General features: G+C 39.5%; 1 protein-coding gene and 1 long non-coding RNA gene across 4 annotated transcripts in view; one reads left to right on the top strand and one right to left on the bottom strand.

Moving 5' to 3' along the window:
* Nucleotides 1–27616, top strand: part of cacna1bb (calcium channel, voltage-dependent, N type, alpha 1B subunit, b) — a 242922-nt gene that overhangs the window by 74663 nt on the left and 140643 nt on the right. The window contains exons 6-7 of the mRNA XM_040000034.1: nucleotides 6807–6898; nucleotides 10146–10298. Coding sequence (XP_039855968.1) covers nucleotides 6807–6898; nucleotides 10146–10298 — 245 coding nt within the window. The remainder of the gene's footprint in view (nucleotides 1–6806; nucleotides 6899–10145; nucleotides 10299–27616) is intronic.
* On the bottom strand, nucleotides 14218–17710 carry LOC120714039. 3 transcript variants are annotated; one of them, XR_005691348.1, is made up of 5 exons: nucleotides 17670–17710; nucleotides 16912–16977; nucleotides 16385–16540; nucleotides 15840–15932; nucleotides 14218–15545 (listed from the first exon to the last, which is right to left on the bottom strand). It is a non-coding gene; the product is annotated as an uncharacterized LOC120714039 (long non-coding RNA). The 3 variants fall into 3 exon arrangements; XR_005691347.1 differs by having other exon boundaries at nucleotides 17514–17699; XR_005691346.1 differs by having other exon boundaries at nucleotides 16912–17699.

The following is a 27616-nucleotide window of genomic DNA, read 5'->3' as shown; positions in this document are numbered from 1 at the left end:
AAGCAAACAGAGAGACAGGCTGTGAGGCAGACAGTCAGTGACCAGCTGGTATTGCTCGCACAGACAGGCAGCAGTTATTCAGTCAGGTTGTCAGCACCATGTTCTCTTGTCTGTCCTCAGAGAGCTCCGTCTCTTCTTACCGGCATGTGTGAAAAACTCAATCACAGCCCCCGGCGCCCAGCTGGGCAGGGTCGCAGTAATTAAACTACATCAGTCAGCCTCACAGGAATCTGCCTTTCTCCATTTTTCCCCCCACTTCTTTTTCTCAGCTGCATCGTTCTGAGTCCTCCTCTGTGTTTTTTGTATCTTTCCTTAAAGGAATAGCTACACATTTTGAAACGGAAATTTGCTTCTGTTATTAAAATGGTAATGACTGAACTTCAGAGGTGTTTTAGAGCTGCTAACGGGAGTAATGTACGTACACGAGAATGTAAAAAGCTCCTTTGATACTGGGTCAAACCAACACCTTCATCCACTTGAGGACTGTAATTCTACTACTTTGATCTCCACCAAATCTCAAAGAAAAATGCCAAGTTGTGCTTATTGTTCTTTAGTTCCTTAGACAACCCAAATGACTGATTTATTAAGGGATCAAAAAACAGTTTGGCATCTATGCTACAAGCTCATCACTACAAATGCAACACACATACAATTGAGCAGTGAGGAGTTGATACTATATGTTGATCACTGCATGAAAAAAATCAACCATGCCTTCCACGTGACGCCCTGAGAATCAGTTGATTTTTATTATCCAGCATTTTTGAGCCTCCATAACTTCATAATTACAAAAGATATCCACATGAAATGTCCAGCCAGCATACATTTTCTTTCACTCATTCATATCAGGGTTGCAGAGAGACATGTTGATGTAATCATATCAGTCCAAGTGTGACAATCTAAATCTAAAAAAATCTTGGTTTCGGCTTTAGTTGTTTTTTAAACTTTGAGCATCAATATAATGTGATATATCATAATCGCAATAGCGAAGTTGTAACAGTTTAATGCCTGTGACTTAGAGAAGAAGACATAAACATTGGTAAAATGCACATTTTATCTTCTTGTTGTTTTGGTTCTTCCATATAGGGTTTGCCACAGAGGACTATCTGCTCCAATGTCACCCTATCCCTAGTGTCTTCCTCTGTCACACCAACCATCTTCCACTTCACTACATCCACGAATGTTCTCTGTTTCCCTTCCAGACTTCATATTGAATATTCTTTGTAGCCTTGGGGAAAAAAATCTTTCCACTTTGAAAACACAAACAGAGTTTATTACAGAGAGCACAAATATTCAACTCAGCCCTAGATTACAATTGTGCTTGTTTTCAATAGATCCACAAACGCTATAGTACATAAAAAGCACTAACATGTGCATATGACACAGTGCTGGTGACGGTGTCTGCTTCAAGTACTTCAGAGGCTTCACTCTTTAATCAGAAGATGCTGAAAGTAGCTGCGGTGAAACCACAGCAACGAACAAAAAAAAGGCTTAAAACCTCAATAGAGTTGCATATATAGATGCCAACTGTGTCACTCTGAGGAGCATTTTTCACATTACATAAGTTCTAGATCTTATATTTGGGTAAGCTCTTATAATTAACATTTAATGCAGTGTTAGGAATTTTTTTTTCTTTGCTAATAACGTCATCCATGTTCATCATTAGCCACTTCACTTTTCCATTCTTGGTTATGAAAGTCTGGCCATCGCCCTGTGTGGAGGGAAGTTTAAGTCACTTCTGAAAGCATGTCAATTAATCAGGATGGGAACTTGATTGTCAATAACACAGTTTCCTTTCTTTTCTTTTTCTTTTTTTGCATTTAGAACAAAAAATAATGGACAGCTAAATGAAGCAAAGTTTCATTCTGCGGATTTTGATGGGCAGCATGAATCACTCTTATCTATTTTTTCCGCCATTGTTTCTTCAGTGTTGAAGTAGTTCCTGTGCTATTCATAATCCAATCATAAAGGCTGAATCACATCTGTATATTTGATGAACTAAACAGGAAGTGAACCTTTATTGTGTTCATCTGAATGTATGCAGTTATGTAGAAATCTTCTTGTATTCTGTGCTTTTTCATGCTCATGTCCTTTTTTTTTCTTTATCAGTCTGCTCCTGCATGAACATACTTTTGTACGTCTGTCTAACAATAGGGAGGAAAGTGGCATATCGCTGTGTAAGCGACTGACAGACGATAGCATCACCTTCTGCATATCCTGTGCTGGTGTCTGGCGCCGGCATGGATATATTGTGGAAATGATAAAGTGATATTAAAACTCTTCTTTGTCAACCTGCTCCCTGCCCGACTGTCTGTCTACACAATCATCAGATAGATCCTTCACAAGAAATGTGCACCCACATACACACACCTGTTTGCAACAGACCAAAGTGAAGTATTGACTGTGATTAAAAAAAAAAAATAGCACAGAGGGTGATTCATGTTTTCATAGGCCCTTTTATTCTGTTGCTCTCATAGACAGTAGGAAAGAGGAAGCTTCCAGGACTGAAAAGTGTGCAACGTGCATGCTTTGTAATTCCCAGGAGGGGGCGACTCAATTAGAAAACTGCTACTGAGCCTGCACTTAGATCCAGCTCTAACTCATTACATCCAGAATCAAAACATCACGACAGCGACAGGAGAAACGGTTAGCTCGAGGGTAACGCTAACCAGCTGGTGATAACACACAGGCTACACCCATCTTCTATACAGTCTATGATTTCTCCAGGTCACATTGACATATGCTGAATAAACAATTCTTGCATGTACAGATTGTGCTCAGTAGCACTTCCAGCCTTAAATTATTGCTGAAAATCAGCAAAAATCAACTCTTGTACTTTATAAAAAGGTATAACTCTTTCCCATGCAGTCAGGGAGAAGCATCATTCTCTTACTTTAGTGGAGATGTGGACTAGTGACATGTTCTAGGTGTACCCCACTTCTCTCCTTCTGCAAACCTAAATTGGATAAGTGACTAAGAATATGAATGGATAAATGAGCATACATTTGTCCATACGCAGCTCTGTAAGTGGCTGTGGAAGTTCAGATTTATGACTGTTAATACCAAAGAAAGCGAACATTATTGTCTGGGAATCCTTGCCTTGATATTTTCTCTGCAGTTGGGTGAATGACAAACATTTCCCTTGGAGGTTCTGGGTGTTATGAAGGAGCATTTCAGGTTTCAGAGCTTGTAGTTACCACGCAGCAATGGTAGTGCTAGGTGTAGTAGGAGTCACGGAGAGGCCTGTTGTGGAGTATTTTAAACTACAAACAAATATCAAGAAACTTTTGGTTTATCATTAAACACACAGGAAATTAAAATGTATTAATACATAACTTAGGGTCGACTCTGCTTTTAGATGTGTTACCAGCTGCTGTAAATCGCTCCTTGGTTGTTTCTTCATTTAAATGTTATCCTTGTTTCCCGGCTCAGACGTGGGATTTTAATCCTCTTTTGTCACAGTTAAAAACCTGATCTTATCTAGGTCTAAACACTGTTCCACCTGGGCTTCCTCTTTGATGTGTGACAGTCATTAGTGCAATGGGAGTTGACTAAAGATGATTCTGACTTCAGTAAAGTGCTGAAAACTGAAGAACTAGAACGAGTTGCAAGAGAAATCTGAGCTGTCAGAGTCAGGATTATGTTACAGCGTGTGCACTGTATGTTTCTGTTTTTGGACTACCCCATTATATATTGTTACAGTCATTGGACCACACATAACATCTAACAACTGATCTGATATCAAATCATAATATTAGCAAATCTTACACATATATATGGCTTTTTAGGCCTTTACTTATTTGGGTGGCCATAAGGGCTTACACAATGCATTTCATCTTCTTCCACTAGATAAGGAAGAAATATTTCAGATTTTGAAGCTTTTTAAGATGGCGAGCACAGTGGATACCGAGGGCCACAGAAGAAACTAGTTACGCCATCCAAATCTGGGCAAAATAAGGTTGTATTTTTCAACCTGGAAGCCTTTAATTTGAAATTCAAATAGATTTATGTCAACTTTAGGCCTAGGGCGCCTGGGCATGAGTACTGTACGTTGATGTGTTAGTACAACGGAAATAAACAGGCTTTGTGTGCGTGCTTATTTCTTAAGAGAAGTGCAAGTACATTTATGAATGCATGCGCTGTTGTGTGGCTGTTCCTGCTGTGTTGTGCTTAGAAGCTTTTGCTACACTATTCCTACACAGTCCTCACCACTGTGTTGTCTTTAACTCATCCCTCAACTGTGATCTCTCACTTTGTGCTTCCTTTTTTGTCACTTAAAAAAAAGAAACTGAAAGATGAAATTATAGTATGATAAATAAAATGTACCGCATATGAAAAAGTAAATGATAATATTTGTGACTACGTCCCAGGAATAGAATTTGAACAAAGCCTGTTCGTAAAATGTGCTATTACTACTATGCCCTTCCTTATTTTCTCTCATATTTACGGCTACATTGGTGGGAGCTCATATTAAACAAGGACAAAAGTACTTCCTGTGAGCCAAAAACTCTTTAAACCAGGCGTCTCAAACCTAAATGAGCTATGGACCACTGCTGGCACTGTCATCACATTAGAGGGCCACTTTAGTGTTCAGGTAGTATGAAAAAAACAAACAAGAAAACACCCACAAATATTTCCAAAAAGTAGAGTTGTGGTTTTTTTTTTTGAAATTTCAGATATTATATAACAAGACAAAACTGCAAACTATCTGAAGCCTTTCGGTGAACTACCAAATGAACAAATTGGGACTCTCTTTCTGGCCAGACATGCTATAATTTTATTCCTTTTTAACAAAATAAAAAAATGCAGACATAAGTGTACACATTCGTTTTTGACTGCTAGTGAAAATTGTTTTCCTTACAAATAAGTCTCTCACTGAAGAAACACAGCCAATCCCTCAACGTGTTTGTACTTCCTGCTCATATTGCTCGTAATGTTTTGCTTTTTAAAGAACTTATTTTAACATTGCACGCAACAACAAACAAATCCTCCCTAACAAAAAAAGTAACTTCATGGGCCACTTCTTCACATCAAGTAGCAGTGACGTGGGCCGCAATAGGCCCCCAGGCTACAAGTTTGAGACCCCTGCTTTAAACACTCAGTTTTAGAGTGTTTTGTCTACTTTTGGCTCAGTATGGCCTCAATAACAGCAGAGCTTCATAATATTATAATCTCAGGCACACAAGAGAAGCCCCACCCACCTGTTGTTCAAACCTTTTGGTTGCAAAGGGTAACCAATTAGGTGAAAGTGGGCCTGAATTGGCTGAATCTGCACTAAAACCCAGTATAAGGAAAACTCGAATTATTTTGAGCTGTGAATCATGCAAAGCTACACAGATAGAGTCCGATAATGAGAAATAGTTGTAATTTATCATAAAATGGCCCTTTTAAATGAAATAATATATTCTATACTACAGCGCTAGGACGGTCACCTTTATCCCAGCAGACTGATTTTGACCCATAACGCGAATATCATAAAGCACAGATTTGCCTTATTTGTTATCATGCCAACTGGTAACCAGGGAGTGATAAATGACCTTTCTTCTTGTCTGCTACTCTCTCTCTCTCACTTTCTCTGTGTGTGTGTGTGTGTGTGTGTGTGTGCATGTGTGTGAGTATGTTGCACACTTACATGAAGAAGATTTCCTCAGTCGTGAGTATATTCTGCCTTCAACATAAAAGCTATTGCACTCTTGAGGTTTTTGGGGCTGCTCTGTGGCTCCCAACAGTACTTAACTGAGAGACTTAAAAAACACACCCATTTGGGATGTTAAAAATATTAATTATACTCAAATGTGGTTAAAAATAACTCTTTCTTACGAACAAAGCAAACGTGTGGGTTTCATTTCAAAGTTAAATGGGGCACATTGTAGTGTATCTGTCACAGAGGAAGATTTTTTTGTATGGTTAGTGTTGAAAAAAAAAGTCCCACATTGAACAACTGAATGGAAACATGTCAGATATCGAGATAATTGCCTTTCACTCAGTAGTTACTTTCATTTTTACTTGAAGTTTGCACTGCTAGACTAATACCAACCTGCCAGTCTCCCCAAAATATTATATTGAACACATATACACAAAGAGAAAAAAAGATGGCAACATATTCATAGGTGGATGGTAACATGCAACTGTCTACTTCATCTTGGTGCCTGTCCTGCACTCAGTGACAAATAAAGTCTAGCAAGGTCTTCTTATGGGGTGGTTGTATTTCATAATGTAGAGCAGGTCATATACTAATTGAAATGTTGGTGGTGCAATCCCTGGCTGCGCTAATCTGTGTGCCATCGAATTCTTGGGCAAGATACTGAATGCCAAGTTGCTCTTTGGTACGTTGGTACAAAAGCGTGTATGTGTGTGAGTGAGGCACGTTGTATAAAATGCTACTATTATGAGAACCAGTCCAAAGTGGGAAATGTAAAGGAATATCTTTGTTCACATTCACATATATGTTTTTACAGTAATTCTTATTTTCATCTTCCTCTCTCTCTCGCACTCACTCGTGCTCTCTCTTTAGCCTACAGCATGTGTTTCTTATGTGTGTGTTTCACTGGAGCACTTAGGTCTTTCGTTCTGTGTACAGCTTGTAATGAGGGCTGGCAGCTGTGGTTCACTAGCAAGGATGCACACACACACACACACACACACACACACACACACACACACACACACACACACACACACACACACACACACACGAAAAAATTCACTAAGCTTTTCTAGAGTATATTCCTTGTAGATAAAAGCATACATTTATGTATTTCTGACTTTTAATGGGCTTATTTCTTGTCTTTGTTTGCATCTGCATACAGAATCTTGGCCACGGTGGGTTCAGACTTTGACCTGAGAACGCTACGAGCGGTGAGAGTGCTGAGACCCCTGAAGCTGGTGTCAGGAATCCCCAGTAAGTTTATATAGGTAGCGTTTTAGATCAGTAAAGCTGAACTTTCAAGATTAAAGTCTATTTTGTGAAAACAGTCAAAATGTGATGCCAACCGTAGCAGTTTGTCTTGATACAACAACTGTAATCTCAACATTTAAACTTTTTTCCCAAAATAGATATTTCACTTTGACCTAGAAATTTCGATTTTAATCTCAAAATTATCAATAATATATATTTTTTTCTTAATGTGGGCCTAATACTCTGCTGTAGCCATTACATTTAGAAGTAGAGAGTGATGGATGAAGTTAATGATAAATACAACTTGAAAAAACATAATGGTTAGCCCAAGATGAATAGTTAAAATTGGTCACTTATTATAATAAGTGACCAATGTGACACGATGGCGCCACAGTAGGCAGCCTGTTTCCTCAGCTCCCAGCTTTTTTCTTTCCTTTCTTTTTTTTCTTGTGTTTTAAGCTTTTTTACCCGACACTCTTGGTCATCTTTTATTTGTTGTGCAACGGGACATGGACCCACAAATTTTCATGAGAGTAGTAGCATGTCTTCTACTCTTTTTGGGACTTTTTACCACCATTTCTGGAGAATCTGTGAGCCACCCCATTGTTTACAGTAGGGAACAGCTACTAGCACTGGGCAACAGGAAAGTACTCCCGGAGGAGCGACCCAAGATTCCGAAGGAATTACGGCGTCGGGGGAGGGCAGGGCTGGAGTGAAGTACTGGGAAATAAGGAGACGGTACAAACCAAGCATTCCATCCATTCTCATGGGTAATTTAAGATCTTTACCCAACAAGATGGAAGAGCTAATTGCGCTAACCAGACTGCAGTGGGAGTACAAGCAGAGCAGCCTCCTCCTGTTCACTGAGACATGGCTCACGGACCACACGCCGGACTCTGTCATAACTCTGGATGGCTTTCAACTGGTTAGAGCGGACCGGAATGCAATGGAGAGTGGTAAGAGGAGAGGTGGGGCACTAGCAATGTACATCAACGAGAGATGGTGTAACCCAGGACAGATCACTGTGAAGGAACAGTGCTGTACCAAAGACATTGAACTGTTGGCAGTTAGCGTCCGGCCATACCACCTGGCCAGGGAATTTTCACACGTTATTGTGCTGACTGTTTACATCCCACCCTCGGCCGACGCTACAGCAGCCTGTGAGTACATTCACTCCACCGTCTCTCAGCTACAGATGGCACATCTGCAGTCCCTCATTATTATCTCTGGGGACTTCAATCATGCCTCAATATCTGTCACATTGACTGCCATACAAGGGACAGCAAAACCCTGGATCTATTGTTTGCCAAAACAAAGCAGGCTTACAGCGCATCACCCCTCCCCCCGCTTGGCCACTCAGACCACAACCTGGTCATTCTCTACCCCACTTACACTCCTATGGTGAAAAGGAAACCCCCCACAAAGAAGATGATAAGGGTGTGGTCTGAGGAATGCACTGAGGCCCTAAGAGACTGTTTTGAATGCACAGACTGGCAGGAACTCTGCAAGCCTCACGATGAGGACATCGACGCCCTCACCCACTGCATCACGGACTACATTAATTTCTGTGTTGAGAACACTATGCCTACCAAGAAGGTACAGTGTTTGCCATTGTCACCTGAGCTCTCCTCTCACCACAACCCTGCTTCACCCCTGTCCACACATCTACCCACAACAGAGCCAGCCCCACTCCAGCCCAGCCTCACATCTACTTCACAGCTGATTAGGTGAGAAGTCAGCTCAAGAGGATGAAGGCAAGGAAGGCAGCAGATGGAATCTGCTCCAGACTGCTCAGGGACTGTGCAGACCAGCTCTGTCAGGTGGCCCTGTACATCTTCAACCTGAGTCTGAGCCTGGAGAGGGTTCCTGAACTGTGGAAGACTTCCTGTGTGGTTCTGGTGCCAAAAATCGCACACCCCAAGAAGCCCAACCACTTCAGGCCTGTTGCGTTGACTTCTCATCTGATGAAGACAATGGAAAGGCTCATCCTGCACCACCTTCGGCCACTGGTGGACTCAGCGATGGACCCCCTGCAGATCGCCTACTGTTCTGGAATTGGGGTGGAAGACGCTGTCATCTACTTGTTACACCGATCCCTCACCTAGAGCAGGTGGGGAGCACTGTGAGGATCATGTTTTTTGACTTCTCCAGTGCTTTCAACACCATCCAACCTGCACTACTGAGAGGGAAGCTGGAGGGAGCCGGAGTAGGAAAACAGCTCACTGCATGGACCATCAACTACCTTACCGACAGACCACAGTATGTGAGGCTCCATGACTGTGTGTCCGAGGTGGTAATCTGCAGCACGGGGGCACCACAGGGCACGGTTCTCTCACCTTTCCTGTTCAGCCTTTACACTTCAGACTTCTGTTATAATTCGGACGATTGCCATCTACAGAAGTTCTCAGATGATACAGCCATCATTGGATGGGTATCATAGCTTAACATAACAATAGTTATGTTAAGCTATATAGTTTATGTCTTGCATAGTTCCACAACCATATCCATAATCATATACTCTGTATGCTACCGTTGTATATAGTGTATTATCTTACTTTTTTTCATTGGTTGTACTTATTTGTATTTTTGTATTTCCTTCTGATATCTGTACCTGAGCTGAGGTAACGCAAAAATTTCCCCGTCGTGGGATCAATAAAGTCTTATCTTATCTTATCTTATCTTATCTTAAATAAACACATGTTAAATTAAGTAGTAGCTAAATGTAGTGAACGAATGGGTAACATAAAGCAAGATAGCAGTTAATTAAAAGCAATGTGATAAATGTAATGCAACCAGTAAATGCAAATGCTAAAGCAGCCGAGATCCAGTTCTTCTTGGAAAGTTGGCTTAGTTCCTGACCATTTTCTTCTTATGAATACTTAATTTTCCAAGCAAAAGCAATTGCATGATATACAGCATGTTGCTTTTATTCAAATTTATATTTAATTTATTTATACATTTTATCATAAATACTTATTTTACCTACTGCAAGTAGGTTATTTTGTCATTATTTGTCAGTTTTAACTGTGACTGTAACTTTGTTACACACGTCTATGCGCCTCCCTAATTTGTAATAAAATTTAATTTATTATGTATGTGTTTTCATAGCAGACACAAGCATACGTATCTGTATGTGCTTTAGTTTTTTGATATTCATGAAGTTTTCACTTTGCCTTTTAAGTTTTAAAATTCCAAGAAATTGGCAAATGCCTGCCTATAATCATTCTCCTCCTCTCCTCTTGTCTCTTAGGCCTCCAGGTGGTGTTGAAGTCTATAATGAAAGCCATGGTTCCACTTCTTCAGATTGGCTTGCTGCTGTTCTTCGCCATTGTTATGTTTGCCATCATTGGGGTGGAGTTTTACATGGGCAAATTCCACACCACCTGCTTCAAGAACGGCACTGGTGAGAGTGACAGCTTGTCTGTGGCGCATTTGTAGGACTACACTGACTGATCAGCTTAGCTGCTGGAGCATTTTTTTTTTCTTTTGTCTGTGTCCATGTATTTGTTAAATACGAGAACATATAATGCATTATTAAAGTAGGCATGCATAAATGATTATGTTGTATATGTACTCCTGCCACATGAATAGCTGCACGTTCACAGCGCTTGGAGGCAGTATGATAAACATCAATGTAGCAAACAAACCCACAGCACAGTTTTTGTCAGCTATTTTTCAAATCCTGATATTGATAGATGGCATTTTCACTGTCTTCAAGTTGTGATTGATAGCTTTTGTAGTAACCCAATAGAGATATTTTAGCATTGGGCCTCTCGATCGAATGGAAACTCAGATGGGGTTAATGAGGTTGTTACTGCTTTCACCTTTCTCCTGCATCAGAAGTTTATTCTAGTGAGAAAAGCTTTTGCATTACATTTTTAAAGGTTTTATCTCAACGGATTTAATAATAATAATGGAATTTACCAATAGAAGCTGCAGCATGTCAGAATAAGAGCATTTTACCTTTCAGGAGGCCTTTGAATGCCATTGATTTTTGTATGAAACTCATATCTTGAAAAAACAAATGTGTGATCAATCACAATGGGCATGAGGTCAGTGCTTTGTTTTTGTTTTGTTTTTTGTTTTTCTGAAAGACCTGCATGGTAAAGCAGTTAACGTGTTGGTATATTTCATCTCCAAACTTCAAATAGCTTCATTACCTTTTAAAAGAAATGATAACGCTGGAAAATAATTTATTTTATCAGTTAATTGTTTCAGAGGATGTTCCCTAAGGAAAATGAATAGCTTTTATGGTGGTGCACTATCACACAGTTCCTGTTACTAGGTAGTAAAAGTTTCTCTCTTTTTTTTTTAAAGTAACTGTCCTTAAATTAACTGAACATTTGTAGAATTAAATTAAAGATAGATGTACAATTATATAAATATGGAAATTAAAGTTTCCGCCAATAAATTACTTCAGTTTTACCACTTTCATTCTAGTAGAGTGGCTTTCATCATAATCCTCTTTTATGTGATACTGGGCCTTGCTGCAGTGCCTTCTGAGACCAAACTGTCTAAGACCAAAGCGCAAACTCTGGAGCTGAAAAATGAAACCGATGCTGAAATACCAAAAACTGCTGTTCTTCTGCAGAACAGGCTCAAGAACAGGCTCAAGACCCACCTTTTTAATTTAGCTTTTACTTAGCGTTTATTTATTTTTTATGCTTATTTATTCTATCCTGTTATTCTATTATTAATTTAGGATTTACCTAATATTTATTGATTTTATTCTTATTCATTTTTTAATCTTCTTACTCTATTTATATTTATATTGTATCCTGTTCTTATTTATTTTATCATTTTACCCATATCTCCAGTGTTTCCTCGGAGGGCGCTCTCTGCACCGGGGCTGTTATTGACCATGGCTGCTGGGTCTCTGGGGTCCTCTTAGCCTGGTTGGGGGGCTCCTTGGCCTCCCTCCTGCTGTGTGCCCAGCCCGGAGGCTGCGGTCTGTGACCGGCTCCCGGTGCAGATGGCTCTCTGTTATAATGTTTCCTCACTTGGCTCATGCGAGCCCAGCCCAATTTTTACTCTTTAAGTGTGCGCGTGTGTGTATGTGTGTGTGGGTGGGGGTGGGGGGATATATGTGTATTGAGAGTGTGGGGAGTGCGTTGGAGGGTGGGGTGGGCTGCTTTTAACTATGTAAAGCACTTTGTGCTACATTTTTTCTGTATGAAAAGTGCTTTATAAATAAAGATTGATTGATTGATTCTAATGGCCACTTGAGGCAGACTCCAAACAGGAGTCATGTTAAAATGCTGTTAGTACCTAGGCTGTATACCTTTAGAACAGAAACAAAAACAGAAGCTCTATTAATATTTTTCCACTATAAAGGAGCTGTTTTTTGGAGGAGTTTGACTTGTGTACTTTTTTGTTCTGACTGTTTGCAACCCACAAACAGAAGGTTTTAACAACAGGTGGCTTACTTTTACATATGCTGAGCAGGTATGATGTCTCATGGATGCTCCTTAATGTATATATATGTATGTATATACACACACATACATACACACACACACACACACACAAATATATATATATATATATATATATATATATATATATATATATATATTGTCCCCCTGGAAAGGCGGACAAGAGGTGCATGTTGAATATTATGTCCAAAGAAATTTGAAACACAGTGTGTAAAATGGTCGTTTACATTGTGAAACGCTTAAGTATGAGACACCATAACCTTATTTTATGGCCTTTAAAATGAAACTAAAAGGGAAGGAGAAAAAAATGTAACAGGCTCTCCTGTGTATGAGTTAGCAGAGCAGCAAAACAATTTCTGATAAATTTAAGCCAGTCTACTATTATGAGGTTGTTATTATACTACAGTGCTCTAGTAATTATAGAAAACAGTCAGGTTGACTGGCTGAAATTACCCATTGTGTAATGCAGTGATAAAATATTATGAGAAGGGTTATTTGCACATTGCTAGTGTCAGATAGAGTGTGAAGGCTATTGTGAAGGTTATTGTTTTGGTTATTTGTAAAATATGTGTGCGTCTGACTATATGCATAAGCATACATGTGTATGTGTGTGTTTTACCCCTGCTTGTAATGGTGTGAGCAGTTGTGACAGCTTGCTAATGTACAGCACATGTGTTCTTGAGTTATTTTGGTCACACGGACACAGCGGGGTTTGAGCTGTGCAGCATTGGTAACTTTCTGGATGGTTATGTTTTCTTCTTCTCTTATGTGTGTGTGTGTGTGCGTATTAACGAGTGAGTCATAATGCTAGTTAAAGTCACAAGGACCTAGTGTATTACATGTGTTAGACCTTGACCTCAACCTCTGCATGACAGAAAAGAGGTTAATCTCTTTAAATCTGTCTTTTGATACTTTGCCTTTAGATCAGAAACCATATTGGAATGCAGTTACTGTGACAATTACCCACTGGTTTTAGACTGTGCACTCTGAAGCCTCAATATTATTGTTTTTACTGGCACCATGTTGGGTTTTTTGGAGTGACTATGAAGTGACCATATTTGGATGAGAGAGTGGAGTACCAAGTTAACAGCTAACATGCTTTTTTAATGCTCTAAAGTTTGGCATTCTAACATGAGAGCCTACTGGGGGCACAATGTTGCAGTGGTGAGCTCTGTTCCCTCACAGGAAGAAGGTCCTGGGTTTGAATCCTTTCTATGTGGAGTTGTTCTACCTGTGGGTTTTCTCCAAGTACTCAAGCTTCATCCCACAGACTAAAGACAGGTTACTCTGTGGTCATAACTGGCCGTGGTTGTGATTGAGAGCGTGAATGGTTGTTTGTCTCTTTGTGTTAGCCCTATGACAGACTGGAGATCTGTTCAGAACGTATCCTCCGAGGACTCTTGTGACCCTGAATTGGATAAGCGGAAGAAAATGAAGGGATAAAATCTATGAGGAGTAGCTCACTTTTAAGACCAAGTTGAAGTTGCCACTAGAGGAACTGCAATTTCTGGCACATATACACTCAAAAAAATGAAACGTTGACTTTAATTAAAATTATTTTGTCAACAGGTTCCACGAAATTGAATTATGTTAGTTTAAAGCAAAAATCTTTAGTTCATCTAATTTAAAAAAACTACTTAAGATTAACAAGACATATTTAAGACTAACTAAATCAAGTTATGTTGTATGAACATAGATGATATATTTACAGGTTAGATAGTTTAGATTAGTTACTCAACACATTTCTTATTTGTGGCAGTAAAATGTTAAATTTAAGTTAGATTAATTCAAATATTATATTTTCAGCCACCTTGTGCTTTATTAATTAGTTTTACATAAATCTATTTTGTCAACAGGTTCCACACAAATGAATTAAGTACATCCAACTTATTTTTTAAAATTTCTTTTATTGCCAACACATTCAGTGAGCATTTGTGTAAACCCAGTCCAAAATAAAACACAACAGCTCATTAGGGTTAGTAGAGAAAAAAAACCCATTGAAGATCACATAACACATTGATAAGATGACACTTGAGTTATGCACATGTGATGCTAGTAAGGTCTGTGGAGTGTTTTTTCTTTTAGTGTCTAAAATGGATAGCAAAGTTGCTATTTGCAATGATTGCTTAGGGTCAGTCCAGTAACACAACGCCAATGAAGTGCTTTCCTTTAACAATGCAAAGTGAAGTGTCCACCTCAACAGCCACAATTTAAAAAAAAAATTAATGTAATAATAATAATAATAATAATAATAATAATAAATAGTCCACTGATATTAGCAATCAAAGAAAATTATATCACCATCCCAAATAAAACTTTAATAAAAACATGCCAACATTATGGTCTAACAATAAAACAGCTTGTCAGCGTTCAGTTTTTTTGCAACAGCACAGCAGTAACCATTTAACACTTGCCACTGTCAACGTTTATTTTACCAGTGTTTGGGCAAAAAGCTTGAGTTGTAAACTTTTTAACATGGAAACAATTGTTCGTCTTTAAAAGTCCGCAAATTATACATTCATCCTGCATTCCTAACTTACCCTTATTCTTAGTATGTATTGCAATTACCTTTACAATGCACACAATGTAACACAAACTGAATATGAACATATTTCCACCTCATAACAATATGCCTTGAACGCTAATATACACACCACCCTTCAACATTTCTGGTGCAGTATCATCTCTCAATTAAATCCTTTAAATCTCAATACTTTTGATGGTCTCTTACTAGCCCCCCCACAAGAGTAAAATCTCTCAAATTGTAGTAGTTTACAAACTTTTCAAAATGTTCTAAATTTCTCTTAAATGTAATTTTCCCTTTATCTGTCATTTACAAATTACCATTTTATTCCCATTCAGCCTCCGAAAAACTTCAATCCATCTGACAGAACATTCATCATCCAAATTAAGGGTTGGCTTATTCATTCAGTTTATTCTTGAGCAACTGTACCTTGGTCAAGAGTCTGCTGACGTACAGATGAAGGAAGAGCTTCTGAAGTACTTCAAAGAAAGCTTTCAGTCTCGAGGTTAACTGAGATTCAGTGCATATATCCCATCCATTAAGAGTGCACATGCAGAGGCCAGGTCTTCCAGGTCATGCAGGACACACTAGATGGTTATACCCACATCGGCTGGAGGAGTGCTGGCATCAACTCTTTCGATGGTAAAGATAGCAAGGGTAATTTGTTCCAGCTCCCTCTGAACAGCTGTAGCTTAGACACAAAAACATAGAAAAATGGCATCCAGTTTTAAAAAAAGAAAGAAAAAGGGCCAAAGCTACCCTTTAATGACGTAAACACAATATTAGGAACATGCACCCCAGTGCGCCACTATTTTAGACTACAGATTCAACGATGAATATAAATAGTTTGGGTATACAAGAAGATTCCCCAAAACATTTAAACAGGTTCCATGCAAATTACAACAACAACATTACAACATGCAACAACATTAGTTATTCAAAATTTGGTTTAAAACAGATAAAAAACTAAACTAAAATTACCAACCAATTATTCTTTGAAGAGGATGCTTGGGTCTTCATTCAGGTAAAAAGGTAGTGCCCTGAGGACACACTCCCTCCCCTTTTCAATAGTTTCCTTCTGTAGAGAGTGGCAGAGATACAGGAAGAGAAAACAGAAATACTTTAGGATGACACAAACTCACATTATACGCAAAATGAATGACATATCCACTGCACAGATAGACATGAACACAAGACCAACTAATCATCACATGGACATGAATAGTTAACCTGTTGGGCAGGGTTTCCACCACATTATATATGTCCATAATGGAGGTATAGACAAACTAATACATCATCTTCTTTGCATTCAAAACATAACATAAAAACATTCACTTCTGGTTTAACCTAAATTGAGGGATCAGATTTTACATATGTTTAGGTAATTTAAGTTTTCCAACGTTTTGAGTACCAAACTTTGTATTGCTTAATATAAATGTAAGTGCACTGTGCAGCTACCATACACTAGCTGTTTAAACTTGAAAATGATCTTATTAGCCATAATATTTTGCTACCAACAGAATAACGCACCTGTGTGGCAGGGGCCAAAGTTTGTCTAATTTTCTTCCCTGCAACGCCTCCTTTTTTCTTGAAGACTTTTATGAGCTGGTCAGTGTATTGGTCAAGTTGTGTAAAAAGCCTTGGAACAAGTGGAGCAGTAGTAACCCTCACATATTCTGCTTCCACCTGAAAACATATCAACAAACACAACATACTGTACTGTAAATATACATACTATATGTACACATATACATACTTTATAACTAAAACTAATGTAGAAAGACCTCATTAAAGCTATAATTTTAACACAAACATTTACACAAAATGCTAAAGGAGCCATTACAGCTTTTATTATATTTATATTATATTTATTTATAAGTTTCAAAAAATACTGATCACAGCTGATCTGAAAAGAATTTCATGCCTCAGGCCCTTGAACTGCAACCTTTACAATGGTTCAGATGTGGAGAAGAAATAACAGGGGCATGGGATGGGTCACTAAAGAAAACTTAACTTATAAAACAGTTTTGTTTTTAAAAGTATAACAGTTCACATACCACATACAAGCTCAGCAGTACCACATACACCACATCAGTATAGGAGGGAGCAGGTAAAGGCAGGATCTGAAATTTATAAAGTAAAACAAGAAATTCATTACTTAATTTCAAGAAGCAAATTATTGTTTGAATTACAACTAAATAAAATACTACTCAGAAGAAAAGCAAGAGATTGACACTGCCATGTGCTAACTTTCTATAGAAGCAATTATCACCAGGTCTGTCGACCTCCATTGTCTGTCCACTCATATGTCTTGAATAATTTTATTTAAAAAATTAAGTGTGTGATTTAACAAACTGTAATTTATAACTATGTTAATATGTATAACTCCGCTAGGAAACATGCTGTATTTACAGACCATTTTTACATAATACAGATTACTGATAGAGCATAACAATGGTGTCACAGTGGCTTTCGCCCTTGACTTTTTGGATTTTAAATGTCACTTTATGCTATCCTTGCTATCCTATTCGATATTTCCGACTCTCGGATTACAGAAAAGGAATCCCAAGAAAGCAAATGGAAAAATAACCCCTTGAAAAAATAACCCCATGAACCCCTGTAGCTAATCCCTTAATAAAACAATAAAAATGTTTCTTACACAGTCCACAAAATAAGCATGTCCAGGACCCAGTAAAACTAATGTAGAACAAGCGCACGCAAATGATATATCATGTCTTGTAAGACAAACGCAAAATATAACCATGCTCGACATGTAGATACTACACAACATAGTCAAAGAAAAAAATGGTCTTACCTCTCAAAGAAACAGCAACTTGGCGCCAAAACAGCGTTTTTTCAATTAAATTTGAAGTCTTGCGCATGAGCAGGCCCAAGCCGTGAAACCTTCTTGTTCTGCGCGGTTTCATTACAACTGTTTTTGCATTACTGCCACCTTGTGGATATACAAGGTATATCGATCCTAATTGACTTAACTTAAATGTTATGCCATCAAGTAACACATTAGTATTATGTACGTTGAATAATAGACACAATTACATAGACTTGATTAGAAAAACATATGTTAACTTAACAAAAACATATATTTTAAGTAAAATGAAAATAAATAATTAATATACACTGAACAATCCACCTCATTCATTTTTTTGAGTGTAGGCACAAGAGAGCTGAAAAATGAAGATCAGTTTTTCTCAGACCTTTTTTGGCATGTCCAACTCCAGAGGCTTATATATATATATATATATATATATATATATATATACATATTAGGGGTGCAACGATACACAAAATTCACGGTTCGGTTCGGTTCGATACTTTGGTGTCACGGTTCGATATTTTTTCGATACAAACAAATGTTCATGCATTTTTAATTTGTCATTTATTAAAATTATAAATATATATTTTAACTCAAAAGTACAGTTTTTAAATTTAACCCTAACCCTTGTGCGTGTTTTTTATTTTGACAGCGAATGCGCACCTGCGGACCACTTATGTGTAGCCCTGGTTATTTAGCTCATCATATTGCAGCCACAGAAATTCTTTTGTCCATGAAACCATAAAGCTGCACTTTCTTTTTGCCTTATAGTCTGATTTGTCATAACTTCTCCGTTTTGTGGTAAGCTTTTCTTTGGCTGTCACTTCTTCACCCTGACCTGTCTTATTTGGCTCAGCAGAACTGAAATGCTTTTACACGCTCACTCACATAAGCTCAGCGATTCTCTGCGCGATCAACCTCTCACATATTTAAGCTTGCTGCGGGAGATTTCACTTGTCATGTTTGCATAGTAAGCTAACGATTAATAAGACGATGTCAGAGGAATTGGTGCACAAATTATCATCACTCACAGATCAGTGCTGTCGCTCTCTATACACAGTTCGCACGATTGCAAAGTGAAAGCATAAAAACAAGCGCAAATTCAAACGCGATTTCAATATGTCACATATTGACAGTGGCTCACCGATGCCAATGACATAATTACCCAGCTACATTTCTGAAAGAATGCAAAAGCATTGACATATATTTTTCCTACAATAGCCCGACGGGCAGGGAAGAGATAGATTTTGGTAGCCCGACTGAAAAAATCGCTAGCTCCGGGACGTCGGGCTAGCGATATTGCAAGCCCTGTATCTGATTGAGGAATCACTCATCTTTGGAAAAGAGAGTTTATTACAGAGAAATGTCTCTTTCCAAAATAAAAGCTATACTATCCGCTTCTTCTGGGCTATATTCTCAGCAGCATAAGGAGAATCATGTGCTAACAGCTGTCTAAATGACTCGGCTAAAGTTAGTAGCATGCTTGTTGTTTTTGTCTTTGCACTAGGATGATGTCGGCGTAAATGTGCAGTCATATTCGTTGTGTTCCCACTAGTGCTTTCAGGTTAATTTCGTTGAAATGACCTTAACGCCACAACACGGCAAATCTCCGTTAACGAGCTACCGCCGATCGCTCCGTGCATGGGGCTAGACGGCCAACACGTTAACGAGCTAACTGCGCTAACACACTAGTTCACACCAATGTAATTGAGCACTGCATGGCACATCCAACATACTGTTTTACTTTAGTCCATGACTCGCTTACCTTCAGGGTCATACGTCACATGAAAACCAAAATAATTCCAAACGCCAGATCTGAATGTTGCAAGGAGAGCTTAACTTCTGTCTAGCTAGCTTGCCCTGCGCTCTTCCTTCTGACTATGCTGTCTGTGTTGAGCGCTCAGTGGATCTGCGCTCGACAGTGCAGCCTAGGCGGAGTAGTCGAACACAGATTCACTGAGCGCTCAACACAGACAGCATCGTCAGAAGGAAAATTGATAAAATAAATTACAAATGTTGTATTGTTCGATACATATGCGTACCGAACCGAAAGCACTGTATCGAACGGTTCAATATCGATACGAATATCGTTGCACCCCTAATATATATATATATATATATATATATATAAATAAAAACACCCAGCACGCCCCTGCGGGCGGTTTATCCTTCAAGCTCGGGTCCTCTACCAGAGGCCTGGGAGCTTGAGGGTCCTGCGCAGTATCTAAGCTGTTTCTAGGACTGCGCTCTTCTGGACAGAGATCTCCAATGTTGTTCCTGGGATCTGCTGGAGCCACTCGCCTAGCTTGGGAGTCACCGCACCTAGTGCTCCGATTACCACGGGGACCACTGTTACCTTCACCCTCCACATCCTCTCGAGCTCTTCTCTGAGCCCTTGGTATTTCTCCAGCTTCTCGTGTTCCTTCTTCCTGATATTGCTGTCATTCGGAACCGCTACATCGATCACTACGGCCGTCTTCTTCTGTTTGTCTACCACCACTATGTCCGGTTGGTTAGCTACCACCATTTTGTCCGTCTGTATCTGGAAGTCCCACAGGATCTTAGCTCGGTCATTCTCCACCACCCTTGGGGGCATCTCCCATTTTGACCTCGGGACTTCCAGGTTATACTCGGCACAGATGTTCCTGTACACTATGCCGGCCACTTGGTTATGGCGTTCCATGTATGCCTTGCCTGCTAGCATCTTGCACCCTGCTGTTATGTGTTGGATTGTGTCTGGGGCATCTTTACACAGCCCGCACCTGGGGTCTTGCCTGGTGTGATAGACCCCAGCCTTGATATATATGTATATGTATATATATATATATATATATATATATATATATATATATTAGAGATGGAGGGTCCGATACTGACCTAAATTACTGGATCGGATATCGGAGAAAAAATAAAAAATGTAATCCGATCCATTAAATATCACGAAAGCACCTCACAAAACTTGCAACACGCTGTAACTCACCTCAGAACGTTAGCACGTCGCAGCAGTATGCATCACGTGATAGAGCGGCTGTGGCATGCGGGACCTGTCGGTGGTCTGGATAGCATTTGGAGCTTCGCTAGCAACCCGGCATTTCATCTCCGACAAAGTTATCCCGAGAGAAGTAAAGCAAGTGTGTAAGTCCATCTCTGAATGTTTGTAAAGCATTCCTGCGTTAAGCTTAACAAGCGACTGCCTCTTCTTGCTGCTACTTCAATCATGAAACTGCTTAATGATCAGCTGATCGGCTTTTCTGTCGCGACTCCGTCTCTCTGGTTTGTTTTTGGCCCACTTTGCACCAGAAAGAGGAAACCAGTGGCTGAACAACAGCAGCACGTTTAAGCTTGATCAGCTGTTGTTAGAATTTATTTAATATTACTTTCTACTCGAGGATCTTTTTCTACGTAGCTGACGGCTGGTAACTGTGCAGGGGCGGATCTAGCAAAGTTTAGCCAGGGGGGCCGATAGGGCATTAACAGGGAAAAGGGGGCACAAAGACATACTTTTCTTTCTTATTCTCATTTAAAATGTCTAGCTTTTAATAAATAATTATCCGAATCTTACACCCAAAGTTTTAATTTGATGTAAAATGAATAGAAGTCAATTACTGTATATAGTAACTATTAAGTCTAATATATATACCCTAGTAAGCTATAGTACTTTTTCCTTTGGGAAGGTACCATCTGTGCAGTCTGCAATTTTGTTGAAGAAAGATGTTGAATCTATTTAATATTTCTTGAAAAATAATTGATTTCTGTGCATTTTTTTTTTCACACTGCATCAAATTAAGGTTGATTACATCGATTACGCATCATGAGGTGGCGCGTGAGGGGTGGTTCCCTATTTTTTATTTATTTATTTTTGTTGTTGCTGGGAGTTGGAACCCTATTAGTTAGGTTGCTTAATATTTACGCTAAGTACTCTTTAAAATACCAGAATAGGGAGGATGGTGTAGGTTTAAGTTTATTAGATTGATCAGTATTGCTGAACTATGAAATATTTTTTTTTTGCATACAGGTATAACAGAATAGCTTTAGTGTAGTTGTTGTTTTAAACTTGAGTATGAACTTATACAAAATGCAGCAAGATATTTAAAAAACAGTTTTGTTGATTAAAAAACACTATATCGGATTCATATCGGTATCGGCAGATATCCAAATTTATGATATCGGAATCGGTATCGGACATAAAAAAGTGGTATCGTGCCATCTCTAATATATATATATATATATATATATATATATATATATATATGTGTATGTGTGTGTGTGTGTGTATATGTGTATGTGTGTGTGTGTGTATATATGTGTGTGTGTGTGTGTATATATGTATGTGTGTGTGTGTGTATATATATGTATATATTCAGTGTTGGGAAGGTTACTTTTAAAATGTATTCCATTACAGAATACAGAATACATGCCCCAAAATGTATTCTGTAACGTATTCCGTTACGTTACTCAATGACAGTAACGTATTCTGACTACTTTGGATTACTTAATATATTATCATGCTTTTTACAACAACTTGAATGTACTATTGCTGTGTGATTTATTACTATTACTGAAGGTCCGCGACTCCGAACTGTAGTAAAGGGACCTCTGACTAATACGGCGGGGTCCCTGTCGGCTCGTAGCCGAAAAATAGCTTTACTTTGTTGTGTGGGTCAACTTTTATTGCGAGAGGCAGAGAGAGGCGTCGAAAGACTGCTCCAACGGAACTTATTGTTTCAGAGGAAAACACGAACACGGTGTACAGTCGAGTCTTAATAGCTTACTTACAACTGGGCTCGTCAGGCTCTCTTCTTGGCTGCAGTGGTTATTATTATATTTACATGCTTCCAGCTCCCGTTTTTCCTCGATGACAACTCGTACCTTTCCACTCCCCTTTTTCTCCCTCCTCGCTCACAGACACATAACGGGTATGGCAGTCCATTCTCCCTGCAACACGGACTACACTGCCCATGATGCTACATTCTTTAGAGCTATGCTTGTAGCATTCTGCCTGTTAGCTTAGCACAACAACAACAACAACGAAAAGGCGCTCTCTCACCCAGGAAACACACAGTCGCAGAGAGAGAGAGAGCGTCGCCCTGTAACCATGGCAACCGTAACGCTGCCGCCTGGAACAACAGAACGTAGCTGTCAAACAAAACCCAAACAGTCCTGACCCGCGACAAAATGAAACAGGAAAATACCGCAGTGTAATCCATTTATTTCAACAAAGTAACTGTATTCTGAATACCACCTTTTTAAACGGTAACTGTAACGGAATACAGTTACTCATATTTTGTATTTTAAATACGTAACGGCGGTACATGTATTCCGTTACTCCCCAACACTGTATATATTAGGGGTGCAACGATACACAAAATTCACGGTTCGGTTCGGTTCGATACTTTGGTGTCACGGTTCGATATTTTTTCGATACAAAAAAAAATGTTCATGCCTTTTTAATTTGTCATTTATTAAACTTATAAATATATATTTTAACTCAAAAGTACAGTTTTTAAATTTAATGTTGCTGAAACAAAAGTAATTAAAAAAATAAATATATCTCAGGGCTCTCAAAATTTCAAAATCCCTGGTAGCCCTTCGGGCAGGGACTCTTCAGTTTTTGGTAGCCCAAAATAAATTTAAGTAGCCCGAATAAAAAAGAGAGCAATTTTTTGATTGATGTTTTGTTTCCTGTTTTGTTTCCTTTACAATATTATACATTAAAGTATAATATTGTAAAGGAAACAAAACATTAATCAAAAAATTGTTGAAAAACAAATTACAACATTGTATAAAAATTACAATCATCAACTCAAATACTTGGTTCTAATTGAACAGAAATTTCTATGAACTTGTAAGAACTGTGTAGGACATGAATCAGTCTGTGTCAGATCCTGAATTTGAAATTTCCGCTGAAGTCACGGGTAAGAGGCAAGTGGAACCAAGATCTAGGCTGTTTACTTTTTGAAGTTTGCAAAGACTGCTAAATTGTGCCAGTGGTAGTTCACTCTTTGCAACATAGTACGCTGTTCTAAACAGATTTTTCAGGTTTATTTTTAGTATGTTATTTGCAATTGGTGTTTGTTCTGGGAAAGATATTGCAGACTGAGCAATAATGCATTTCTTGCATTTCTCATGGGTTCTAATGGGGGCCTTTCTTAAAATGACTGGTCCCAGTAACAAAGGCGCTGGTCGACTCAGAAATCGAGAGAAAACCAACAACACACCCGGCAGAACATTATGTTATTTACACGGGTGCACATAAGTAGTCCGCATGTGCGCATTCGCTGTCAAAATAAAAGACGCACACCAGATAAGAAGTTGCAACGCGCGTTTGCGTCCATATAAAAAGCACTGTTTTTGTCCGCTAGAGTGGGATCTTCACGGCACATTCCGCACCACATCTCTGTGCGTTCATCATTCAGCCCGACGTCCCGGGGCTAGCGATTTTGCAAGCCCTGTATCTGATTGAGGAATCACTCATCTTTGGAAAAGAGAGTTTATTACAGAGAAATGGCTCTTTCCAAAATAAAAGCTATACTATACGCTTCTTCTGGGCTATATTCTCAGCAGCATATTGTAGCGGGTCAGGGCTGTTCGGGGTTCTGTTTGTACAGTTATGTTTTGTTTATGTTGCCATAGTGACGGGTGACGCCCTCTCGCTGCGACGGTGTGTCCTTCCGGGGTCAGAGGGCGCCCTGTGTGTTGTTGTTGCTGTGCGGTTGCCGCGCTGAGCAGTTAGCTAGCGGCATTGTTCTTCTGCAGATGTCAATAAACGGCTGTGCTCCCTGGCTAGCTCACGGGAAGCAAGACCAAACGATACCTCCGTCTCCTCGTTGTCTGAGCTCGCCACAATATTAAACATACCAGGTCCCCATAAGGAGAATCATGTGCTAACGGCTGTCTAAATGACTCGGGTAAAGTTTGTAGCATGCATGCTTGTTGTTTTTGTCTGCTTCCACTTGTCTTTGCACTAGGATGATGTCGGCGTAAATGTGCAGTCATATTCGTTGTGTTCCCACTAGTGCTGTCAGCGTTAGTCTAGTTGAAATGACGTTAACGCCACAACACGGCAAATCTCCGTTAATGAGCTACCCCTGCGTGGGGCTAGACGGCCAACACGTTAACGAGCTAACTGCGCTAACACACTAGTTCCCACCCATGTAATTGAGCATTGCGTGGCACATCCAACATACTGTTTTACTTTAGTCCATGACGCGCTTACCTTCAGGGTCATACGTTACATGAAAACCAAAATAATTCCAAACGCCAGATCTGAATGAGGGTGGGGGAGGTTCAATTTGCCATGTTCCAAGGAGAGCTTAACTTCTGTCTTGCTAGCTTGCCCTGCGCTCTTCCTTCTGACGATGCTGTCTGTGTTGAATGCTCAGTGGATCTGCGCTCGACAGTGCAGCCTAGGCGGAGTAGTCGAACGCAGATTCACTGAGCGCTCAACACAGACAGCATCGTCAGAAGGAAAGTTGATAAAATAAATTACAAATTTTGTATTGTTCGATACATATGCGTACCGAACCGAAAGCACTGTATCGAACGGTTCAATATCGATACGAGTATCGTTGCACCCCTAATATATATATATATATATATATATATATATATATATATATAGCAAAACAAAGAAAATGAAGAAAATGAATACCTCAGAGGGGTCCCATATCACCTGTAAACACTGAGTCCAGTCCAGCTGACACGGCACCTGTCAGTGGGAAGGAAAGGACACATTTCACTGGAGTGACACCAGGGGGATGTTGGCTTTGCAATCTGGCTCTGCAAATCATCGTTAAAACTTGGCTCGACTTGTGATCAGCCACTACGCCTCATGAAACTCTGGAGGCACAAGGCATCTGTTATACTCAGAGTATTTATTCTTTATTCTAGTTTCCATCTGCTGACATGTGTGCCAGCACATCCTTTAACCAAACTCTCTGCAGCCTGTCATGTACACCAATATTATTATTTGTCACTTTGAGAATCCCAGAAAAGATTCCATCCCTTTGTTAAACAGCTTCCACGGCAGGTTGGAAAAAATAATTTTACAACATTCATTTGAGATATATAAAATATATAGAGCTCACCAAGTCCAAATTTACAATCCGAGATGGCAGCAGTGCATGTAGTAAAACTCTAAAATATATAATCTGTGCTGCTGAGTCGTTAAACAAGCCACACATGGAATACTGATGAGATTCTTCCCATGAACATGCTGTGGTGGTGTTTTCAAGCGCAACAAAAGCAGGCATTATGCTGTAATGCTAGCGATGCATGAAAGTTTCTACTTCACAAAGGAGCAAAACAAATTTTGTTTTTCCGAGCTTTTCCAGCTTACCACTGGAAAGCACTGAACTCAGGAGTGACGTTACTCCCAGCTCTGACATCCAAGGGAAACTGAATGCAGAATACGACTAAATCATGCTTATCCAGCAGGATGGTTTACAGTGTTCTGGCAGCTGATGCAATTACAGAGATGGTGCAGATTCAGAGCTTCAAGTGAAAGCACACAAATTGCAGTTTGCTTGATTTGATGATATCTGAATTCTTTCCATACAAAACCTAAACAGTTCAAGTGCATTGAAGTACTTTATTTGTTGTTGTTTTTTACTGCTCTGTGTATCAATTATTTCTGTTTATATCCACAATAAAACTGTTGTTATTGAGTTGTGTTTCTTTTAGTGATCATGCAATGCACATTTGCTTGATGAATCTTCTGACACCATCATCTAAGTTTCTCTGGCTTTGCCCAGGCGCTGGTGGTGATGCAAAGAAAAGATTAGAAAATGAAATAAAAGTCCGTAAAACATCATTCACATATTTCATTACAGCTATGTTCACTCATTTCTCAACATCAATCAGCAAAGGTGGTGTTTAACCTGACTTCTCCCTACCATAAACTCTGTGTGATGGTGCAGCTCATTGTTCAGTGCATTCACTGCTGCACCCATCATATGTGCTGCCTCCTGTTTGCGCCATCCAAGCAGCCTTATTATATAAACAACATGCTATATTTCTAATAGTGCCAATGTGTCTGAAGCCTTTTCCTGTTGCGTGCTACATGTTAGAAAGGACATCAATGGAAAATATCCTGACCTGACTTACAAGAAAGGATGTCCCAAGTTCATCTGTGCCATCTTCTTTTCTGTTAAGTTAAAGAAGATACAAGAAATCTATTTTACAGATGTAGGTCGAGCTATGGTGTCATCAGTATAGATGAGGAGCTAAAAGATTTGCTGCTAGTTAAGTGCCTCAGCTGCAATGATAGCGTCATTCTTTTAAAGTGAGCCAAGCCAGAGAGCCAAGCTTGTAATTCCCAAGATGATTGTTGGACTGACCTTCACCTGTGGACCCGAGCTTTGTGCAGTGATTGAAAGCATGAGGCTGCAGCTTGACTCTGAGTTACAGGTTACTAGGTCAGTGGTCCTCACCTGAGAAAACCAGTGAATGTGGGTTGGAGCAGATTGTCAAGGGGGCCAGATGCCTGTACCAGAACTGCACTCAAGTGCGGAGGCAGAATAGTTGAACTAAAGAAGTTTTATTTACAACAACACAGGGAAAACAAGGAGAGACAAACCAGGGACCTTAGCGTGGCGTTATACACAATATAATGCTTAGTGGGTGGACACTAGTGTGGTGGCGAAACAAAAACCTAGAAACTTGACTTCATACACAAGTCACTACAAGGCAGAGAATCTAGTGTGGCAGCCCGAGGTACATTACATAAGCAGTGACTGGTGGCGTGGTGCTCACGGTGCGCACTAAAGGGAGAGAGAGAGAAATGGTGTTAGTGGGTGCATGGGTTGGGCCAGAGATTATAGTGAATACTGAAATGGACTGCCTTACTTGGGTAGGAGGAGGCTGAGGCAGAGGTCTGAGTGGGTGGCAGAGGAGTGTTTAGGAGGTCTGACCTGAGTTTCCTAGGCCCC

Source organism: Simochromis diagramma, unplaced genomic scaffold, assembly GCF_900408965.1.
Source record: "Simochromis diagramma unplaced genomic scaffold, fSimDia1.1 OVJJ01000596.1, whole genome shotgun sequence".
Lineage (NCBI taxonomy): Eukaryota > Metazoa > Chordata > Actinopteri > Cichliformes > Cichlidae > Simochromis > Simochromis diagramma.
This window is presented reverse-complemented; position numbering and strand designations above follow the sequence as displayed.